The following is a 22,272-nucleotide window of genomic DNA, read 5'->3' on the forward strand; positions in this document are numbered from 1 at the left end:
TTGCTTGTTAACCATTCTTATCTATCTAATCATAGCCAGAGAATCACAATGGCTTCTCTTCCCTACTCCCACACTGTTACTTCTGGTATCCCCCAATATCCTCGGCCCCTTCTATTTCTCACTTATATACAGCCCTTTTCAACATTTTCTGAACACATGTATGCTAACCACACCCAGATCCACTTCACCACAACCTATCTTGAGCCTGGAATTGAGGAATTCGAGAGTTGATCTTCTGAATATACAGGGTTATATGTAAGAAATCAAGTGAAATGAGACAATAAATCTTTAAATTGTCAGGCTGCCAGTTCAACATTCAGTACTGGATGTGCAGAAATTTCCCCCAATTAAATATTGGGAAGACTGAAGCCATTAATTGTCTTCAGTCCCTGCTCCAAACTCCGTTCCTTGGACACTGACAGCCTGGCAACTGCCTAAGGTTGAACCAGGCTACGCACAACCTTGGTGTCATATTTTACAGGAGATGAGCTTCTGTCCAGATATCCCCACCATCATAAAGACTGCCTATTACCACCTCTGTAACATTGCCTGGCTCTGCTACTGAAACCCTTTTTGTTACTTCTTTCATGGGATCTGGGCATTGCTGGCAAGGCCAACATTGGTTGCCCACTCCTAATTGCCCTTGAACTAAATGCCTTGCCAGGCCATTTCAGAAGGCAGTTAAGTTAAGGGTCAGCCACATTGCTGTGGGTCTGGAGTCACACATAGGCCAGACCAAGTAAGGACAGCAGATTTCCTTCCCTAAAGGACATTAGTGAACCAGATGGGTTTTTACAACAATCAATGATAATTTCATGGTCACCATTATTGAGACTGACTTTCAATACCAGATTTCTTCATTTATTTTAAATTCCAGTTGCCATAGCAGGATTCAAACCCATTCCCCCAGAGCATTAGCCTGGGCTTCTGGATTACTAGTCCAGTGACATTACCACTCTGCCACCATCTCCTACATCAGCCATAGCTTTATTTTCCCTAGATATGATTATTCCAGTGAACACATGGCTAGCCACAAACATCCTACCCTCCATAAACTTGAGATCATCTGCTGCCGATGTCCTATCTCATACCAGGTTCTGTTTATCCATCACTCCTCTGCTTGCTGACCTACACTGGCTCCTGGTTAAGTAATGCCTCCATTTTAAAATTCTCATCCTTACTTCCAAATCCCTCCATAGCCTCACCCCTCTCTACCTCTGTAACCTTCACTGTCGCTGGGCCAAAATCCTGGAACTCCCTCCCTAACAGCACTGTGGGTGTACCTACACCACATGGACTGCAGCAGTTCAATAAGCAACTCACCACCATTTTCTCAAGGGAAATTAAGGATAGGGATGGGCAATAAATGCTGGCCCGGCCAGCGACACCCACATCCCAGGAATGAATAGATTAAAAAAATGCCAGTGTACATCCCTCTGAGATATGTACTCCTCTAACTCTGGCCTCTTGAGCACCCTCAATTTTTTCTGTCCTTCATAGCCGTGCCTTCAGCTGCCTATGGCTGAAGCTCTGGAATTCCCTCCTTACAACCTCTCTGTCTCTATGCCTCTCTTTCCTCCTTTAAGATGCCCCCCTCTTAACACAAACCATTTTTCCCAAGCTTTTGGTCACTACATCTCCATATGTAGTTCGGTGTCAAATTTTGTTCTTCCTGTGGCGTGCCTTTGGAGAATTTTATTATGCTGAGGGCGCTATACAAATATAACTTTGTGTTGTTGAGAAAGCAGTTTGAGAGCGAGAAACATAAATCAGCACATCATTACACACTGTTCAAAACAGCTTGTGACCAAAGATCTGGAGAGGAGTGACCAATAGATTGGTTTTCACCCTGTCAGAAGTGCAGGGCTCCCACATGCGTTGGAACTACAGCTGCGATCAAGGTCGAGGATTGCTGTACACGTTGACATCAGGGGTGAGGGTTCAAGAAATGACTCCATTAAACTCCTGTAACTGATAACAGAGATTAACGTTGATCAAGTACAACCATCCCATTGGACCATTTGTATTTGAAAAGCAAGTTGCATCAGTTGTGTGTACGTCTGAGTACAAACCAATCAAACCAAAATCATTTGCATGTAGCACAATTTATAAAAACAGCTGCACTAAAAAAGCCACCAGATAGTGTAAATGTTATTGAAAGGACAGTGCAGTGCACATTTTAACAGGAAACAAAACTACACCCTGTTCATTGCCCATTACTTCTGCTGGTTATTTTTTTAATGTGCAAGTTGCAGGTGCAAGTTTCAGTTTACTTGTTGACCAGCTGTTCACTGAATATGCTCCTTATTAATGTCAGATGTCCAGATATTCTTTGCCATGGTTTTTAATCCTCCCTCCCACCTTCTTCCTTTGCGGCCATTACCTATTAAGGCAATGGCTCCTTGCTAGGATCCAGTTTCTATAGCTGGTACTCTTCTGATGACTTGACCAAGTGGCCATTCTTCATGTGTGAGCGTGAGGGGGTAGAAAGATTTGCATTTATACACAGGAGGCCCCAAAGTGCTTTGCAGCCAAATCAGTACTTTTTGAACTGTAGTCGCTGGTGATATGTAAGAAAACATGGCCACCAATTTGTGCACAGCAAGATTGCACAAACAGCGATGTGATAATGGCCATGTCACCTGTTTAGTGACAGTTGAATGATAGTCATTGGATTGTGCAGCTCCCCTTCTTCTAATAGTGTTGGGGGACCATTTACGTCTACCTGAGAGGGCAAGAAGGGGCCCTGATCAGTTTAATGGTCAGTTCATCTGAAAGATTACACCCCCAGCGGTGCAGGACTCCTTCAATACTGCACTAGAGTGTTAACCTCAAACATGTGTTCAAAATCTCCATGGTGGCTTGTGAACCCATAATCTCTGCCCCAAGAGGTGAGAGCATTACCCACTGAGCCAGGGCTGACATCTATTTCACTAGTCTATTGCAGAATATCCTTGCTTTCCTCCCTTCCAGTACGAGGGTTAGGGTCTGGAATGCACTGCCTGAGAGTGTGGTGGAGGCAGGTTTAAACGAGGCATTCAAAAGGGAATGAGACTGTTACCTGGAAAGGAAAAATGTGCAAGGTTATGGGGAGAAGGCAGGAGAATGCCGGAAGTGAATTGCTTTTTTGGAGTGCCACCACAGACATGATGGGCCAAATGGCCTCCTCCTGTGCTGTAACAACCCTGTGATGTATGATACCTGAGTGCTGTCACTGGCAGATCAATCTGGGGTGAGCAACAAGGTGCAAATTCTGGCGTATGAGCCCTGGCAGAAGTATTTGCCCATTTAGAGGCAGAACCATTGTGTAGAGCACTGGCAGGCAGTGGGGAGAATAAATGTAGTTGGACACAGAAGTTGTGTACACATGGTTTATTTCTGCTCCATGCTCACAGGGAGGGAGGCAGCAGTGTTTGTTGCTGAAGGGGGTTTCTCTGAAGTGTACAGGCGGAGGGAGGGAGGGAGGGGGGGTATTTGCAGCTGGGCTGGGCTGGGGCTGTGCTGTCTGTCTGAGTGGGGGCACAGAGCCTCCTGCAGCAGTTATGCTCCTTGCCAGACTGGCCAGCCCTGCAGTGCGGAGCCGGCTCCCTCTCATTAACCTGCGCTTTTCCCAGCAGCTCACTGGACCTTCGGCGCTCGACCTGAGGACGTTCATCGCCTGCAACACGGAGCCGGTGAGAGAGCACCTAACCCCGGAGATCAGCCTGTGGCTGCTCACTCCGCGGTGCCGCTTCTGGAGCCAGCCAGCCGAACTGTGGCCCTTCAGCGACCCCTACTGGGCGATCTACTGGCCGGGAGGACAGGCACTGTCCAGGTACTGTCCCTCCCACACTGCATGATCTGCTTGCATTTGTGTCGATATAACAATCATTACACTTCAGGTATAATTAATTCGCACTTTGGGACGTCCTGAGGATTCAAAATATGGAACATTTGAATCCAAAATTCTCATAAGGTTCTGATCTTTCAATTGAAACTTTGGTCCAAGCCCTTCCGAATTCAATTGTCCAAATGCCCTCCCTTCCTCTCCTGAAGGCGGGGGGGTACAGTTACTTGGCAATTTTACTTTGCATTACAGCCCAGTGTTGAACAAGTTGTTCCTGCCCAACACAACCCTCCCCCCCCACCACAAATTACTTAATTTATAAAAAGTTGTAAAAGTACATTACATAACAATTCAGAACATTGCATGAAGTGCAATACAGATCAGTTTCTATCAATATAGTACATACACTTGCTTACAGGTTATATTTAAATTGTGTTTTTATATTTCATTCTATATGTCATTCTTTAAGAGCATATATCCCGAGGGAGTTTACACAGGTACCAGCCACTTCTGATGCCCAACACACATTCTTATCCCGAAAATATACTTTATTCATCAAATTTGTAAAAGTACATTACAAAATATTTTGATTTGAAAATTACAGAAAGTGCAATAATATTCAACTTTTCTCCATACAGCATGTTCTATCCTGCAGGCACCTCAATACAATTGTAATGTTCTCGATATTTACATTCATGTCAGGCTTACAGCTCCCAGGGCAAAACATTTCAAATTGAATATTACAAAAAGTGCAATATAATTCAACTTCAACTTTTCACCATGCTGCACGTTCCACTGTGAGGTGCTTCAACACAATTTCAATACTCTTGATATTCACAATATTAACACACACGGCACTTTCTCAAATGGACCACTGGCTAACAGTCTTGAAGCTCCATCAATTTTCTCCCCTCTTAGGATACAAGACAACTTTTAACTTCACCCTGACTCAGGTTAGGTATCTCAGCACCACCTTAGGTTTGAATCCGAGTCACATTCTGTTTTACAATGCTCAGTGTGAAGCACCTAGACACATTTTATTACCTTAAAGGCACAGTATCAGTACAAGTGGTTGTTGGTGAAACTCTCCCACTCCTATGGTTCAGCAGGTTTATCAGCTGTTTTGAGCACCCACATTTGACATCTTAAAGAACCAATAACATGGTGGAATTATGATAGATACCATTTTGATACAGTTACTGGTTGCCTGTGCGTATAGGCTGCATCCAAAATATGAGTTCTCCCCCAGAAAAAAAATATTGCTAACTTACGTATAGTCTGCACTCACAATTCAAACTGATTTTCTGGCTTTTAAGAAATGTGGCCCTCTACAGGTCAGTTTAATAAAAGGTTGCAAATGCTATTAAAATTCATCATCACTTGCCCATTCCTTTCATGATAAAAATGAGGATTACCCCCCCTCTTTTCCAGAAACCAAAATAAAATGAAATAGTGCTGCTTAAAATGTGGACAGCTATACATGTATTACTAATACTGAAACATCTGATGCTGAACTATTTAAGCTGTAGAACAATTTACAGCTGTTTTATTTGTATCTCGCCATTTTTCCAAGCCATTGTTTCGCACCTGTAAATCCAATTGAGCAAATGGTAGTGGAGGTGTCCACATATTTGTATGAGAAAGTATAGTTGCGATCATGTGGGGTGGAGAGGTATTTTGAAAATGGGAATACCTGCAAAGTTGGAATGCCTTCCCAAAAACAGCCAAAGGTTCCTCATCTGAGGTGTGATCTTATGGTGGGCATAATATATTGCTGTATTATCTGTAAATACCTGTGAAGAGCTAGGAACTAATTAGCTATGTGTAGGGGGGCCACATTCCATGGCTACACTAGAGATTGATGTGATGTGTAACAGAACCAGTCCTTCTTGTGTACAAAACTGCATGTCAAGTTAAATAGTTCTGATCGTTCCTAACTTAAAGTTTCATTATTACCAACATCAGGGACCCAAAAGGCAATAAGAACACATGACATTGGGATTGCTACACCTGGATCAACACAGGGCAGGACTGGGTACTAAATATTCCTGGATAAGGAGTGTTCAGACATAATTAGGAAGGAAAGAAAAGAGGAGGGGTGGCTGTATTGATTAAGGAGAATATTACAGAGCTGGAGAGAGGAGATGCCCTCGAGAGTATTTGCACCACACAAGTGCTAGGCAGTCACCATCTCCAACAAGAGAAAATCTAACCATCGTCCCTTGATATTCAATGGCATTATCATCACTGAACATCAACATCTTTGGAGTTACCATTGACCAGAAACTGAACTGGACTAGCCATATAAATACTGTGGCTCCAAGAGCAGGTCAGAGTCTGAGAATTCTGAGGCAAGTAACTCACCTCCTGACTCCCCAAAGCCTGTCCACCATCTACAAGGCACAAGTCAGGACTGTGATGGAATACTCCCCACTTGCCTGGATGAGTGCGGCTTTAACAATGCTCAAGAAGCTCAACACCATCTAGGACAAAGCAGCCCACTTGATTGGCACCTTATCCACCAACTTAAATGTTCAGTCCCTCCACCACCAATGCATACAGCAGTGTGTACCATCTATAAGATGAGCTGCAGCAACTCACCAAGGCTCCTTCAACAGCATCTTCCAAACCCGCGACCTCTATCACCTAGAAGGACAAGGGCAGCAGGTGCATGGGAACACCACCTCCTTCAAATTCCATTCCAAGACGCTCACCATCCTGATTTGGAACTATATTACCATTCCTTCAACGTCACTGGGTCAACATCCTGGAGCTTGCTTCCGCTATGGGTGTCCTTGCACCACCTTCTCAAGTGCAATTAGGGATGGGCAACAAATGCTGGCCTAGCCAGCAACACCCACATCCCATGAAAGAATAAAAAAAAAGAGGGGTCAAGGACAGAATCAATTTGGTTAGAGTTAAGAAACAGTAGAGGTACCATTGCACTATTGGATCTATTCTATAGGCCGCCAACTGGTAGCAAAGATATAGAGGAGCAAATTTTCAGTGAAATTACAGAAAGTTGCAATAACAATGGAATAGTGATAATGGGGAGTTTTAATTGTCCTAATATAAATTGGGATAGTAATAGTGTGAAGAGCAGCAAAGCCAGGGCTCCCTAGATGACAAAGGAGACAAAGAGTAAGATGAAGCAGAAAATGGGGCCAGTATGACAGATGTCAAGTTGATAAAACAAATGAGAACCTGGTTGAATATAGAAAGTTCAGAGGGGAAGTGAGAAAGGAAATAAAATGGGCAAAGACAGAATAGGAGACGGAACTGGCAACTCGCCTGGAAGGAACTCCAGAACTCTTCAAGAGGCTTTTAAATAGTAAAAAGGTTGTAAGAGGAGGGGTGGGGCTGATTAGGGACCAAAAAGGGGATCCATGCATTGAGGCGGAAGACATGTCTGAGGTATCAAATAAGTACTTTGCAAATGTCTTTACCAAGGAAGAAGATGCTACCAAAGCCATTGTGAAAGAAGAGGTAGTTTTTTAAAAATTCATTTATGGGATGTGGGCATTGCTGGCGAGGCCAGCATTTATTGCCCATCCCTAATTGCTTTTGGGAAGATGGCGGTGAGCTGCCTTCTTGAACTGCAGCAGTCCTTTTGGTGTAGGTACACCCACAGCACTGTTAGGAAGGGAGTTCCAGGATTTTGACCCAGCGACAGTGAAGGAACGGCGATATATTTCCAAGTCAGGATGGTGAGTGGCTTGAGGGGAACTTCCAGGTGGTGGTGTTCCCATGTGACTGCTGCCATTGTCCTTCTAGATGTTAGTGGTCATGGGTTTGGAATGTGCTGTCAAAGGAGCCTTGGTGAATTCCTGCAGTGCATCTTGTATTTGGTACACTCTGCTGCTGCTGTGTGTCGGTGGTGGAAGGAGTGAATGTTTGTGGATATAGTGTCAATCAAGCGGGCTGCTTTGTCCTAGATGGTGTCCAGCTTCTTGAGTGTTGTGGGAGCTGCAGTCATCCAGGCAAGTGGGGAATATTCCATCACACTCCTGACTTGTGCCTTGTAGATGATGGACAGGCTTTGGGGACTCAGGAGGTGAGTCACTTGCCACAGGATTCCTAGCCTCTGACCTGCTCTTGTGGCCATAGTATTTATATGGCTCGCCCAGTTCAGTTTCTGGTCAATGGTAACCTCCAGGACGTTGATAGTGGGAGATTCAGTGATGGTAATGACATTCAATTTCAAGGGGTGATGGTTAGACTCTCTCTTGTTGGAGATGGTCATTGTCTGGCACTAATGTGGCATGAATGTTACTTGCCACTTGTCAGCCCAAGCCTGGATATTGTCCAGTTCTTGCTGCATTTGGACATGGACTGCTTCACTATCTGAGGAGTCGCGAATGGCGCTGAACATTGTGCAATCATTAGCGAACATCCCCACTTCTGACCTTATGATGGAAGGAAGGTCATTGATGAAGCAGCTGAAGATGGTTGGGCCTAGGACACTACCCTGAGGAACTCCTGCAGTGATGTCCTGGAGCTGAGATGATTGACCTCCAACAACCACAACCATCTTTCTTTGTGCTAGGTATGACGCCAACCTGCAGAGAATTTTCCCCCTGGCTCCAGTTTTGCTAGGGCTCCTTGATGCCACACTCGGTCAAATGCTGCCTTGATGTCAAGGGCAGTAATTCTCACCTCACCTCTGGAGTTCAGCTCTTTTGTCCATGTTTGAACCAAGGCTGTAATGAGGTCAGGAGTTCAATGGCTTTGGCGGAACCCAAACTAAGTGCCAGTGAGCAGGTTATTGCTAAGCAAGTGCCGCTTGATAGCACTGTTGATGACCCTTTCCATCACTTTATTGATGATTGAGAGTAGACTGATGGGGCAGGAATTGGCTGGGTTGGATTTGTCCTGCTTTTTGTGTACAGGGCATACCTGAGCAATTTCCCATGGTACCAGGGAGATGCCAGTGTTGTAGCAGTATTGGAATAGCTTGGCTAGGAGCATGGCAAATTCTGGAGCACAAGTCTTCAGTACTATTGCTGAAATATTGTCAGGACCCATAGTCTTTCAATATCCAGTGCCTTCAGCCGTTTCTTCATATCACAAGGAGTGAATCGAATTGGCTGAAGACTGGCATCTGTGCTGGGGACCTCCGGAGGAGGCTGAGATGGATCATCCACTCGGCACTTCTGGCTGAAGATTGTTGCAAATGTTTCAGCCATGTCTTTTGCACTGATGTGCTGGGCTCCCTCATCATTGAGAATGAGGATATTTGTAGAGCCCACAGCACCTCATGGATGCCCAGTCTTGAGTTGCTGGACATGTTCAAAATCTGTGGCACAGTGGTAGTGCCACACAACACGATGGACAGTATCCTCAATGTGAAGACGGGACTTCGCCTCCGCAAGGACTGTGTGGTGGTCACTCCTACTGACACTGTCATGGACAGATGCATCTGCGGCAGGCAGGTTGGTGAGGATGAGGTCAAGTAAGCTTTTCTGTCTTGCTGGTTCCCTCACTACCTGCCACAGACCCAGTTTAACAGCTACGTCATTTAGGACTCAGACAGCTTTGTCTGCAGTGGTGCTATCATGGTGATGGACATGGAAGACCCCACTGAGAGTACATTCTGCGCCCTTGTTCAACGTGGAGGAGCACTGATTCATCAGCTGAGGGGGATGGGAGGGTGGGTATGTGGTAATCGGCAGGAGGTTTCCTGATGCCATAAGACTTCATGTGGTCCAGCATCGATGTTGAGGACTCCCAGGGTAACCCACTCCTGACTGTATACCACTGTGCCAGGTCTGTCCTGCCAGTGGGACAGGACATACCCAGGGTTGGTGATAGTGGTGCCTGGGACATTGTCTGTAAGATATGATTCTATGAGTATGACAATGTTAGGTTGTTGCTTGACTAGTCTGTGAGACACCTCTCCCAATTTTGGACTTTGCAGGTTTGACAGGGCTGAGTTTGTCATCGTTGTTTCCAGTGGCTAGGTGAATGCCAGGTGGTCTGTCGGGTTTCATTCCTTATTGACTTTCTAGTGGTCTGATACAGCTGAGTGGCTTGCTAGGCTATTTCAGAGGGCAGTTAGGAGTTAACCACACTGCTGTGGGCCTGGAGTCACATGTAGACCAGGTAAGGACAGCAGACTTCCTTCTCTAAAGGACATTAGTGAACCAGATGGGTTTTTACGATAATCGACAATGGTTTCATGGTCATCATTAGACTTTTAATTCCAGATTTTCATTGAATTCAAATTCCACCACCTGCTATGATGGGATTCGAACCCCTGGATTACTAGTCTAGTGACAATATCACTACACCACCGCCTCCCCCCTAGAGATACTGGATGAGCTACAAAATTGATAAAAGGGAGATATTAGAAAAGCTAGGTGTACTCAGAAGTTGATAAGTCACCAGGACCGCATGGAATGCATCAAGCTTGCTGACAATGGAAAATTGTGGAGATGTTGGTTATAATCTTCCAGTCAGCCTTAGATACATGGGCAGTGTCAGAGGACTGGAGAATTGCAAATATTAAACCCTTGTTCAAAAAAGGGTGTAAGGATAAACCCAACAATTTCAGGCCTGTCAATTTAACTTCGGTGGTCAGAAAGCTTTTAGAAATGATAATCCGAGATAAAATTAACAGTCACCCAGGCAAATGCAGATTAATTAGGGGAACCAACATGGATCTGTCAAGGCAAATCATCTTTAATTAAATTGATTGAGTTTTTTGAAGAGGTAGCACAGAAGGTTGATGAGGGTAACGTGGTTAATGTAAGGTACCTGGACTTTGACAGGGCATTTGTTAAAAGTGCCATATAATAGGTAAACAGTGGGGTTCCCCAGGGGTCAATGCTATAACCACTGCTTTTCCTGATGTATATTAATGACCTCGACTTGGACATACAGAGCTCAGTTTCAAGATTTGAAATAACACAAAACTTGCAAGTATTGTGAACTGTGAGGAGGATAGTGATAGATTTCAAGGGAACATAGACAGGCTGGTGGAAGGGGCAGACACATGGCAGATGAAACTTAATGCAGAGAAGTATGAATTGATACATTTTGGTAGGAAGAATTAGAATAGACAAATTAAAATAAAGGGTGCAGAACAGAGAGACCTGGGGGTATATGTGCATAAATCAGGTAATGTAGCAGGGCAGGTTGAGAAAGTGGTGACAAAGGCATATGTGATCTGGGCTTTATAAATAAAGCCATAGAGTACAAAAGCAAAGAAGTTATAATGAACCTTTATAAAACAGTGGTTTGGTCTCAACTGGAGCATTGTGTTCAATTCTGGGCCCTGCACTTTAGGAATAATGCAAAGGCTTTAGAGAGGGTACAGACAAAGTTTACAAGAATGGTTCAAGGGATTAGTTATGTGGATAGATTGAAGAAGCTGGGGTTCTCCTTCTTAAAAAGTAGGTTGAAAGGAGATTTGATACAGGCATTTAAAACTATGAGGGGTCTGGACAAAGTATATATAGAGAAACTACTCCCTTTGGTAGAAGGGTCGAGGTGAATGGCAAAAGGACCAATGGCAAGATGAGGGAAACTATTTTTAGTTAGAATCTGGACTGTACTATCTGAGAGTGCAGTGGAGGCACTTTCAATTGGAACTTTGGAAAGAGAATTGGATAAGCACCTAAAGAGAACTAATTTACAGAGCTGCGGAGAAAAGGCAGGGGACTAGCTGTGTTGCTCTTGAGAGGTTGTCATAGGCACAATGGGCTGAATGGCCTCCTCCCGTGCTGTAAAATGATTATACCCTCAGGTCTATTTTCTTAACACAAGAAGCTCACAAGAATTCATGGTATCTGCACAATTTAATTCATTAATAAAAGTGTCAAAAGACTGAAGCTGATAACACCACTGAGGTTTACTTTTCTCCCTCTGCTGTGGGACTGAGTTTGTTTAAATGTCAACTTTGGAAGCCATTTTAATAAGCAACTGAAACAAGTTCAACAATTAGACCCTGAACATTGGAATTAGTATGTACTTTATATTACTTTGAATTAATTCCTTTGTCACTTGACTTACCGTGTTTGATGTACTTATACACAATAGATAAAAGTTACACTTAAGTCAACATCCTTTAAAGTCGCTAAATACTTTCTCACCAACACCTCAGAAGCCTAAAAGGACAATGGCAGCTGGAGCATGGGGATACCATCATGTCGAGATTCCCTTCGAACACACATCATCCTAACTTGGACATATATGTGTTGTGTCATCTTGGCTGGGTCAAAATCCTGGCATTCCCTATCTAACACTGTATTTGGAGCATCTTCATCACAAAGACAGGAGCAATTGAAGAAAAAGGTTCACGCTCACCTTCTGAAGATTAAGAAGGGCTGGCCAATAAATGCTGGCCTAGTCAGCATATCCCTTAACTCCTTTAAAATATATATATATATATATATATATATACTTAATTGCTCACCTCGCATTCTTATTCTTGCACGATCTAGTGCTCCACCACTACCTGTAACCACCAATGTTTCACCCTGGTGTTTTATAGCTCAAAATGTTCTCTCCAGACACATCCTGGAAGGATAGATCTGTGATTTTACTACTCTGTTTTTCAGTTCACAGTATATATCTCTCATTTAGCATACTGTCTGTGCCTCCTATATGTGTCACACTTACTTCCTGTAGTATTAACCCTGTCAGACTTAATTGATAATATCCCATGATATTGGAAGACAGCATTTCTGAGCAATGCCATGGGACATCTGCTAGTACAAAGATAAATTCTAAGTATGCAGCATTCTGCTTTATTGAAATGCTAGTGACAACACTAGACAAACAACATTTAACTCAGTAGTAGAATTGTTATATTGGGCAATAGATTGCAAAATAAACATGCCTGAAACATACTGCAACTCGAGAACAACATTGTTTTATTTAATCACTTAGCATTGAAACCCCGCTACCTATTTTCAAAACTTACTCTTAGATTGTGCCTTTATTGCCCTCTTGAAACCCATCCATTTCCTGCTTGACCTGTCCTTGTAAAGCTTTGTGAGTGGTTATGTTTATGTCAAGAACGCTTCATAACAGTAAAAATTGTAATGAGAAAATTAAGGAAGAATTGGACTTATATACCTTTCATGACCTCAGGATGTCCCAATGCAGTACTTTTAAGGTGTAATCACTGAAGTTCCCACACAAAAATAAGTAAATGGTCATCTGTTTTGAATTGATTGAGGAAAAAGGGCTAGTATTTCTATGGCAGCTTTTACAACCCTGGGATGTCCGAAAGCACTTTTACAACCAATGAAACATCTTTGAAGTGTAATCGCTGTTGTCATGTAGGTAACAGAGCAGTAAATTTGCACAAAGCAAGGCCCCACAAATAAGGTTATGATAATGACCAGAAAATCTGTTTTTGTGATGTTGATTGAGGGATAAATGTTGGTCCAGACACTGGATAACTCTCTACACATCTTTGAAATAGTACCATGGGGTCTTTTACTTCCATCTGGGAGGGCAGAATGGACTTCAGTTTAACGCCTCATGTGAAAAACAGCATCTCCACCAGTGCAGCACTCCCTCTGCACTGCACTGGAATGTCAGCCTTGACTTTATGCTCAGGTTCTGGACTAGGACTTGAACCTTCTGACTCAGATGAGAGTTCTACCAGCTGAGCTACAGCTGATACACAGAATAAATATTGACTTGGACACTGGAAGAACTCCTCTGGTCTTCTTAGGAATCTTTCAATGTTCACCTAAGAGTTCTGACAGGGCTTCAGTTTAATGTCTGCTCCAAGTGCAGGACTCCATCAGTACCAGATAGCCCCGAGAGTGTCAGCATAGATTTAATGTTCAATTCTCAAAAACCAGCTTGAACCCACAACTTTCTCATTCAGAGGCAAGAGTGCTACCACTTAGCCAAGGCCACAAGCAATCATATCATATGAACTGTCAAGAAAACAAGTAATTGTAATATTTTTCTTCTGTTAATAACCCTTTCATATTTCTTATGCACTGCTGTTGGGGGGTGTAAATATGGTAATTGGAATAAGAGTCAGAGTGACTGCAAGAGTCTAAAACCAACAGTAAGAAGTGGTTTTGATATGTTAATGATGAAGAGGAACTTCAATCAGAGTTTTACATAAAGCAATAACAGTATAGTAGTTTTGAATTAAGTTGTTTTAGTTCGTAGGGGGTATATGTAGGTTATAAAAAGGTGTAAGGAAATAAGGTAAAGATAGGCTGAGCTTATTTTTTTTAAAAACCTAGGAGCTAAAGTAAAGAAGATTCTAATCAAGTCTGGGAAGAAATCATTTCAAAAGAGACTGGTTGATACAATGTTTAGATCTCCCAGAAGACAGCAAGGTAGCTGGTCAGAACTCCCAGAAGATAGTGTGAACAAGGCCAAACCTGAAGACCCAGTTGCTGTCAGCGTCAGAGGACACCCCAAGGAAAGAAAGGCACTGTGTGAACATATGAACAAGGAGCAGGAGTAGGCCATTCAGCCCTCGAGCCTGCTCCACCATGTAATAAGATCATGGCTGATCTGATAGTAACCTGAAATCTGCATTTCACCTACCCTCGATAACCTATCACCCCCTTGCTTATCAAGGATCTAACCACTTCTGCCTTAAAAATATTCAAAGACTCTGCTTCCACCACCTTTTCAGGAAGAGAGTTCCAAAGACTCACGATCCTCTGAGTGAAAAAATTTCACCTCATCTCTGTTTAACTGGGCGACCCCTTATTTTTAAACAGTGACACCTAGTTCTAGGCTCTACTACAAGAGAAAACATCCTCTCCACATCCACCCTGTCAAGACCCCTCAGGATCTTACATGTTTCAATCAAATTGCCTCTTACTCTTCTAAACTCCAGCAGATACAAGGCTAGTCTGTCCAACCTTTCATCATAAGACAACCCACCCATTCCAGGTGTTAGTCTGGTAAACCTTCTCTGAATTGCTTCCAACGCATTTACATCTTTCCTTAAATACGGTGACCAATACTGTACACAGTACTCCGAATGTGGTCTCACTAGTGCCCTGTACAACTGAAGCATAACCTCCCTACTTTTGTATTCAATTCCCCTCGCAATAAATGATAACATTCTATTAGCTTTCCTAATTACTTGCATACAAGGCCTTTGTGATTCATGCACTAGGACGTCCAGATCCCTCTGCACCTCAGAGCTCTGCAATCTCACCGTTTAGATGACAAGCTTCCTTTTTATTCTTCCTGCCTAACTGGACAATTTCACATTTTCCCACATTGTACTCTGTTTGCCAAGTTTGCGGAAGACACAAAAATAGGTGGGAAGGCAATACACAAAGAGTCTACAGAGGGATATAGACAGGTTAACTGAGGGGCAAAAACTTGTCAGATGGAATATAATGTGGGGAGATGTGAGGTTGTGCACTTTGGCAAGAAGAATAGAAGAGCTGAATATTATTCAAATGCAGAAAGACTGCAGAAAGCTGCAGCACAGAGGGATTTTGGGACCCTCATGCATGAATCCCAAAAAGCTAGCATACAAGTTCAGCAGGTAATCGGGAAAGCAAATGGAATGATGGGCTTTATTTCAAAGGGAATGGAATATAACAGTAGGGAAGTCTTGTTAAAACTATACAAGTTAGACCACACCTAGAATACTGTGAACAGTTTTGGTCCCCTTATCTAAGGAAAGATGTACTGCCATTGGAGGCACTCCAGTGGAGGTTCACTAGGTTAATCCCAGGTATGGAAGGATTTTCTCATAAGGAGAGGTTGAGTAGGTTGGGGTAGTACTCATTGCAGTTTAGAAGAATGGGAGGCGACCTTATTGAAACATATAAGATTCTTAGGGGGCTTGACAGGGTAGATACTGAGAGGTTGTTTCCCGTCGTGGGGGAGTCTAGGACCAGAGGGCATAATCTCAGAGTAAAGGGTTGCTCATTTAAGACAGAGATGAGGAGGAATTTCTTCTCTCAGAGGGTAGTTAATTTGTGGAATTCTTTACCACAGAGGGCTGTAGAGACTGGGTCGTTAAGTATATTCAAGGCTGAGATTGACAGATTTTTAATTAATGAGGGAATCAAAGGTTATGGGGAAAAGACAGGAAAGTGGAGTTGAGGATTATCAGATCATCCATGATCTCATTGAATGGCCGAGCAGACTCGATGGCCGAATGGCCTACTTCTGCTGCTATGCCTTATGGCCCACTCACTATATGTTTGTAGCCTCCTTATGTTCTCTTCACAATTTGCTTTCCTACCTATCTTTGTGTCATTAGCAAATTTGGCAACCATCCCATCAATCCCTCCATCCAGCCCATTTATATAAATTGTAAACAGTTGAGGTCCCAGCACTGATCCCTGTAGCATGCCAATCAGTAATCTTGCCAACCTGAAAAAGTACCATTTATGCCTACTCTTTGCTTCCTGTTAGCCAGCCAATCTTCTGTCCATGCCAATATGTTACCCCCTACACCATGAGCTTTTATTTTCCACAGTAACCTTTGATGTTGCACTTTATCAAATGCCTTCTGGAAATCTAAGTATAGTACATCCACCAGTTCCCCTTTATCCACAGAACATGTTACTTCCTCAAAGAACTCCAATAAGTTGGTTAAACATGATTTCCCTTTTACAAAACCATGTTGACGCTGCATGATGACCTTGAGCTTATCCAAGTGCCCCGCGATAATTTCTTTAATAATAGCTTCTAACATTTCCCTGTGACAGATGTTAAGCTCAGGCCTGTAGTTTCCCACTTTCTGTCTCCCTGCCTTTTTGAATAATGGAGTTACATTTGCTATCTTCCAATCTAACGGGACCTTCCCTGAATCTAAGGAGTTTTGGAAAATTAAAACCAATGCACCAACTATCTCACTAGATACTTCTTTTAAGACCCTAGGATGAAGTCCATCAGGACCCGGGCTCTTGTCAGCTCACAGCTCCAACAATTTATTCAGTACCATTTCTCTGGTGACTGTAATTTTCCGGACTTCCTTCCCCACTTCCATTCCTGGTTTAGAGCTGCTTCTGGGATGTTTTTTGTATCTTCTATAATGAAAACTGATGCAGAATACCTGTTAAATTCATTTGCCATCTGCTTGTTTTCCATTATCAGTTCTCCAGACTCACTTTTTATAGGACCAAAGCTCACTTTGTTAACTCTTTTCTTTTTAAAATATTTATAAAAGCTCTTACTGTCTGTTTTAAAATATTTATAAAAGCTCTTACTGTTTTTATATTTCTGGCTAGTTTTCTCCCTCCTTATTAGTCTTTTAATCATTCTTTGCTGTTCCATATATCCTGTCCAATCTTTTGGCCTTCCACCTATCTTTGCACAATTATATGCTTTTTCTTTAAGTTTGATACTATCTTTAACCTTTCTAATTAAACACGGATGGTGTGTCCGTCCCTTGGACTTTTTCTTACTCATTGGAATGTATCTATTTTATGCATTCTAAAATATTCCCTTAAATATTAGCCACTGCATTTCTATTAGCCTATCCCTTAACCTAATTTGCCAATTCACTTTAAGCAGTTCAGCATTCATGCCCTCATAATTGCCCTTATTTAAGTTTAAAAACTTAGTCTCAGACCCACTCCTCTCTCCCTCAAACTGAATGTAAAATTCCATCATATTATGGTCGCTGCTACCTAGGGGCTCCTTCGCCATGAGATCATTAATTACTTCCATCTCATTGCACAATACAAGGTCTAGTATAGCTTGCTCTCTGGTTGGCTCCAGAACATGCTGTTCTAAGAAACTATCCCAAAAACATTCAATGTACTCCTCATCGAGGCTATCTTTGCCCACCTGACTTTTCCAGTCTATATGTAAATTAAAATCTCCCATGAATATCGCCGTGCCTTTTTGACAAGCTCAAATGATTTCTTCCTTTATGCTCAAGCCTACCATGTGGTTGCTGTTAGGGGGCCTGTATACAACTCCCACAAGTGACTTCTTGCCTTTACCATTCCTCATCTGTACCCAAACCATTTTCACACCCTGGTTTCCTGAACTTGGGTTATCCCTCTATATTGTGCTAATACCATCATTAATGATCAGAGCCACCCCTCCACCTTTTCCTCATGTCCTGTCCTTCCTAAATATTCTGCACCCTTCAATATTCAGGTCCCAATCCATGTCCTCCTGCAGCCATGTCTCCAGAATGGCTATCAGATCGTAATTATTTATTTCTATGTGTGCCCTCAGTTCATCTGTCTTGTTTCAAATGCCACGTGCATTCAGACAGGGCTTTTAGTTTTATCCTTTTATTCTTTTTTATAACCTCTAGCCTGTTCTGTTGATTTACTGTTAGATTTGTACTCTCTATCCCTCCCTGTCATGGTCTGTTTCTCATTTCCCTTAATAATACCTTTTTCTTTTGTCTTGTCTTTGCTCTTTGGTTTACCACATCTTCCCAAATTTGATCCCTTGCCCCCACAATTTAGTTTAAAACCCTGTCTACTTCCCTAGTTATGTGGCTCACAAGAACACTGGTCCCAGCACGGTTCGAGTGTAGACCGTCCCAATGGTACAGATCCCACTTTCCCCAGTACTGGTGCCAGTGCCCCATGAATCGGAACCCACTACTCCCATACCAGTCTTTGAGTCATACATTCACCTCGCTAATCTGATTTGTCCTATGTCAATTTGCACGATTCTGCTTCTTAATTTGGTGCCTAGGTCCTCATACTGACTATGAAGATCCTCCTTCTTTGTCCTGCCTATGTCGTTGGTACCAACATGGACCACAATGACTGGATCCTCCCCCCTCCCCCTCCCTGCAAGTTCCTCTCCAGCCCCGAGCATATGTCCCGCACCCTGGCACCAGGCAGGCAACACAGCCGCCTGGTCTCTCGCTCTTTGCTGCAGAAAATGGTGTCAATTCCTCTGACTATACTGTCCCCTACTATCACTACATTCCTTTTTGCACCCCCCCACTTGAATGGCTTCCTGTACCATGGTGCCAGGGCCAGTTAGCTCATCCACCCTGAAGCCCCCACTCTCATCCAAACAAGCTGAAAAATCCTCAAACTTGTTGTAAGATTGCGGAGGCTCACACTCCTGCGAGTCCCCTTACCTGCCTCACCTACAGTCACACTCTTCTGTCCCTGACCACTGACCAAATCAGAAGACCCTGTTCTAAGAGGTGTGACTGCCTCCTGGTACAAAGTATCCAGGTAACTTTCTCCCTCCCTGATGCGTCACATTTCTGTAGTGCAGCCTCCAGCTCATAAACTCTGAGCCGAAGCTGCTGAAACTTCAAACACTTACTGCAGACATATTTTCCCTCGATCAAACTGGCATCCAGGAGTTCCCACATGCTGCAGCTGTGACACATCACCTGTCCTGACATCCTTATTGCATTCTAATTAACTATTTAATTATTTTATTCAATTATATATTTGTTTTTATATATTTTATTAACCTTACCACCAGTTGCTAGACTATTTTGAACCTTAGGAATAGAATAAACCTTAGTCACTTACCAGATACTCATCAAGTAACTAGTTTCTTCTTCTGTAGCAGAGTCTGACCACTTCCTGACGGCTGAGAAAGTTAGAGAGCAGAAAGCAAAAGAGCACCTCTTTCCCTTCCTTCCCGAACTCCTTTAATTAGCCAACTCCCAGCACTCTATTCTAAGTCACACTTCTTGCAGTAAACTTTATCTACAGCACCTCTTTCCCCCTATGCGCCAAATTCCCAAATATACTTGCTCGGTCTCTGTCTCACTCAGGCCGAAGTCTCCACTCACTGATTGTGCGCCTCTTACTGTGGTAAAAATTACTGGAATTCTATAGATTTTGAAATCTATAAGGATAGTTGCTGAACAGAAAAGGGGACAGTTAGCTCTGAGGGTAAAATTAAGACCTTGTGGAACTGTTTTAAAGTAGTGTTTACTGTGTGAAGCCATTCTTGTGTTTAAGTGTAATTGTATTTTTTTCTCTCTATTTTCTTTTAATAAATGTTTACTTTACTATAAAGTCATAACAAGTCGTCGGGGACATCACTTCCTGATTTCAAAACCTCACCTCATATTATACAAATTGCAAAAAACGTTTTGGTAGCTGTTTCAAGTTTCCCTCTGAGATTTGGGCAGCTCAGCATTTACCATCAGCCATGCCATAATAAAATTGCATTCACTTTTTGATAATCCACACCCAACCCTTGAGTTCCATCCTGCTTCGATACCATCACAATAGGTGAACTTTAGGCTGTGGAGGAGGAAATACAAGTCTTGGGTCCTGATTGTTTGTCAGTGACCCAGTAGACAGTGTTGACGTTGGATGAGGACAGAATCAAGCTCAATTGAATAGCTTATCATTGCTCAAAGACATTAAGGATAGTAGGGAAAGGTCTCTTAGAGCCAGTGGCAGCTGTGGAAGACATTCCCTAAGAATGAATACGCCGTTGGAAAAGGAGAGAAGGCAATGGGAGAAAATTGTCATGTGATGACATGGTCATGCAGAGATACTAGGAGCCCAAGTTTCCTAACTCTCTTGTTCTAAACATTGTTCTTAGATACCTCCTGGATAATCCTGCAGTCACAAAGGCAAAGAAGGTGTTGGACTTGGGAAGTGGCTGCGGTGCCTCTGCCATTGCGGCTTCTATGAGTGGAGCCACACACGTTCTTGCCAATGACATTGACCCAAGTAAGCAGAAATGAACTGAAAAGAAATCAACTTGCAATTGTGTCTGTAGTCATAACTAAATCAGAAGTACAGTGTATAGAGAGCCTTGGGTTCAATTCCGATGCTGGGTCAATTGAAAGTTTCAAAATTGAGATCGATAGATTTTTGTTCATTAAGGATATCAAGGGATTTGGAGAAAACGTGGGTAAATTGAATTGAGCTATTAATCAGCTGTGAATGAAACGAAAGGCAGAGCAAGCTTGAGGAGCTGAACTCCTGTTCCTATATTCCTATGTTTTGTTAGGCACGGGTTTACAAATGCCAACTGCTCTGTACCTCACTATGATTCAGTCAAATCTTTACATGTGTACCTGGTCAGTGAGTGTTGGCAGATTATTTCACCATGACAGGCATCACCTTCAAGCTTGATTCTACCCAGTAGTCAGTGGTCTAGTAATAAAGACCAGGAAGGGATCTTGGATGATATTTTTTACTTCCTTTCCCGAGTTCAAGAGTGAAGTGGATAATTGCAGCACTTGAGCTGCTGTCACACCTGAAACCAGTTAATTTAGTAAGGATTGGAAATTGAACCCAAGATCTACTGGTCCCTATGGCTTAGTGCCACATGAAAGGACAAATTTAATCAGTGCTGAAGGCTTTCAAAATGACAGCATTCAAACAAACTTATAGACTGCACTCACTCTCTTAACCTTGAGAAACAAAGTAAATGTGGGCGTAACACGGTAGGGAGTCGTTGGAAATAAAACAATTTCCTATTAATAGTAACGAGGAATATGAAAGCACAGTAGGAGCCTGAATTCTATAAGGCATGAAGCATTTAGATATGTGGAGTATGAGGCCATTTGGGAGCTGTAGGAATTTGAAACAGTAAAAAAAGACAATTACATTCTTGGCAGGAATCCAGGGACAATTTTCGCATAACTTAGATTCTTAACTCAGAAACAAAATAAGTCTCTGCTGTTTCATTCATTGACTGACTGCAGGGCTCCTGTAATATTTGGTACAGTAACTGTTTTGTGTTTTTGAAATGTCTGGACCAGCTATGTAGGAATCTTAATATTATCAAGTATTTGCCACAATGCTCTTACCCTACTCCCTATCATCAATAGTTGATAATTCCCCTCTAAAATAACACTAGTTTCTCTAAACCTTAAATTAATTGAGAGAGTTTTTCAGAAGCAGTATGGTGGGCATTTTATTTTTTTGCTGGGATCACATACACATCACATCATCTCCTCCCATGCTATCTCATTTAGCAGGTCCACCCCATACCAGATTCTACAGCTGAAAAAATTGGGTGAACAGCTCAATTCCTGGTTACCACCCCATATTGCTCTGATCCGCTCTTAGACTCCACACACATTGCCAATGAACACTTACTGTCTGGGATTACAACAGTGTCCATTTAGGTGATGTACTGGAGGTGAAAAGACCCTTTTTATAAATCACCAAACCAAACTTTGGTCAGTGTTGTCCTACATAACTGAGGAATTTATTGATGATCCTGTTGAGCTAAATTGAACATGACCTTACTGCAAGTAAGGATGACTCAGGGTTTAGAAAACATTAATTACAGAGCAAGATGTTAAGTCCAAGGAGGTTAGATTATGCTTTCAGAATTAGATCCATAAGATCGTAAGACATAGGAGCAGAAATTAGGCCATTCGGCCCATCGAGTCTGCTCCGCCATTCAATCATGGCTGATAAGTTTCTCAACCCCATTCTCCCGCCTTCTCCCCGTAACCTTGGATCCCCTTACCAATCAAGAACATAACTATCTCGGTCTTAAATACACTCAATGACCTGGCCTCCACAGCTTTCTGTGGCAATGAATTCCATAGATTCACC

General features: G+C 42.7%; 1 protein-coding gene across 1 annotated transcript in view; it reads left to right on the plus strand.

Annotated features, from left to right (window-relative positions):
- Positions 1 to 3,397: 3,397 nt before the first annotated feature.
- etfbkmt (electron transfer flavoprotein subunit beta lysine methyltransferase) overlaps positions 3,398 to 22,272 on the plus strand; it is a 31,094-nt gene continuing 12,219 nt past the window's right edge. The window contains exons 1-2 of the mRNA XM_078568493.1: positions 3,398 to 3,814; positions 20,294 to 20,424. Coding sequence (XP_078424619.1) covers positions 3,543 to 3,814; positions 20,294 to 20,424 — 403 coding nt within the window. The 5' untranslated portion in view covers positions 3,398 to 3,542. The remainder of the gene's footprint in view (positions 3,815 to 20,293; positions 20,425 to 22,272) is intronic.

This window comes from Cetorhinus maximus, chromosome 22 (assembly GCF_964194155.1).
Source record: "Cetorhinus maximus chromosome 22, sCetMax3.hap1.1, whole genome shotgun sequence".
Lineage (NCBI taxonomy): Eukaryota > Metazoa > Chordata > Chondrichthyes > Lamniformes > Cetorhinidae > Cetorhinus > Cetorhinus maximus.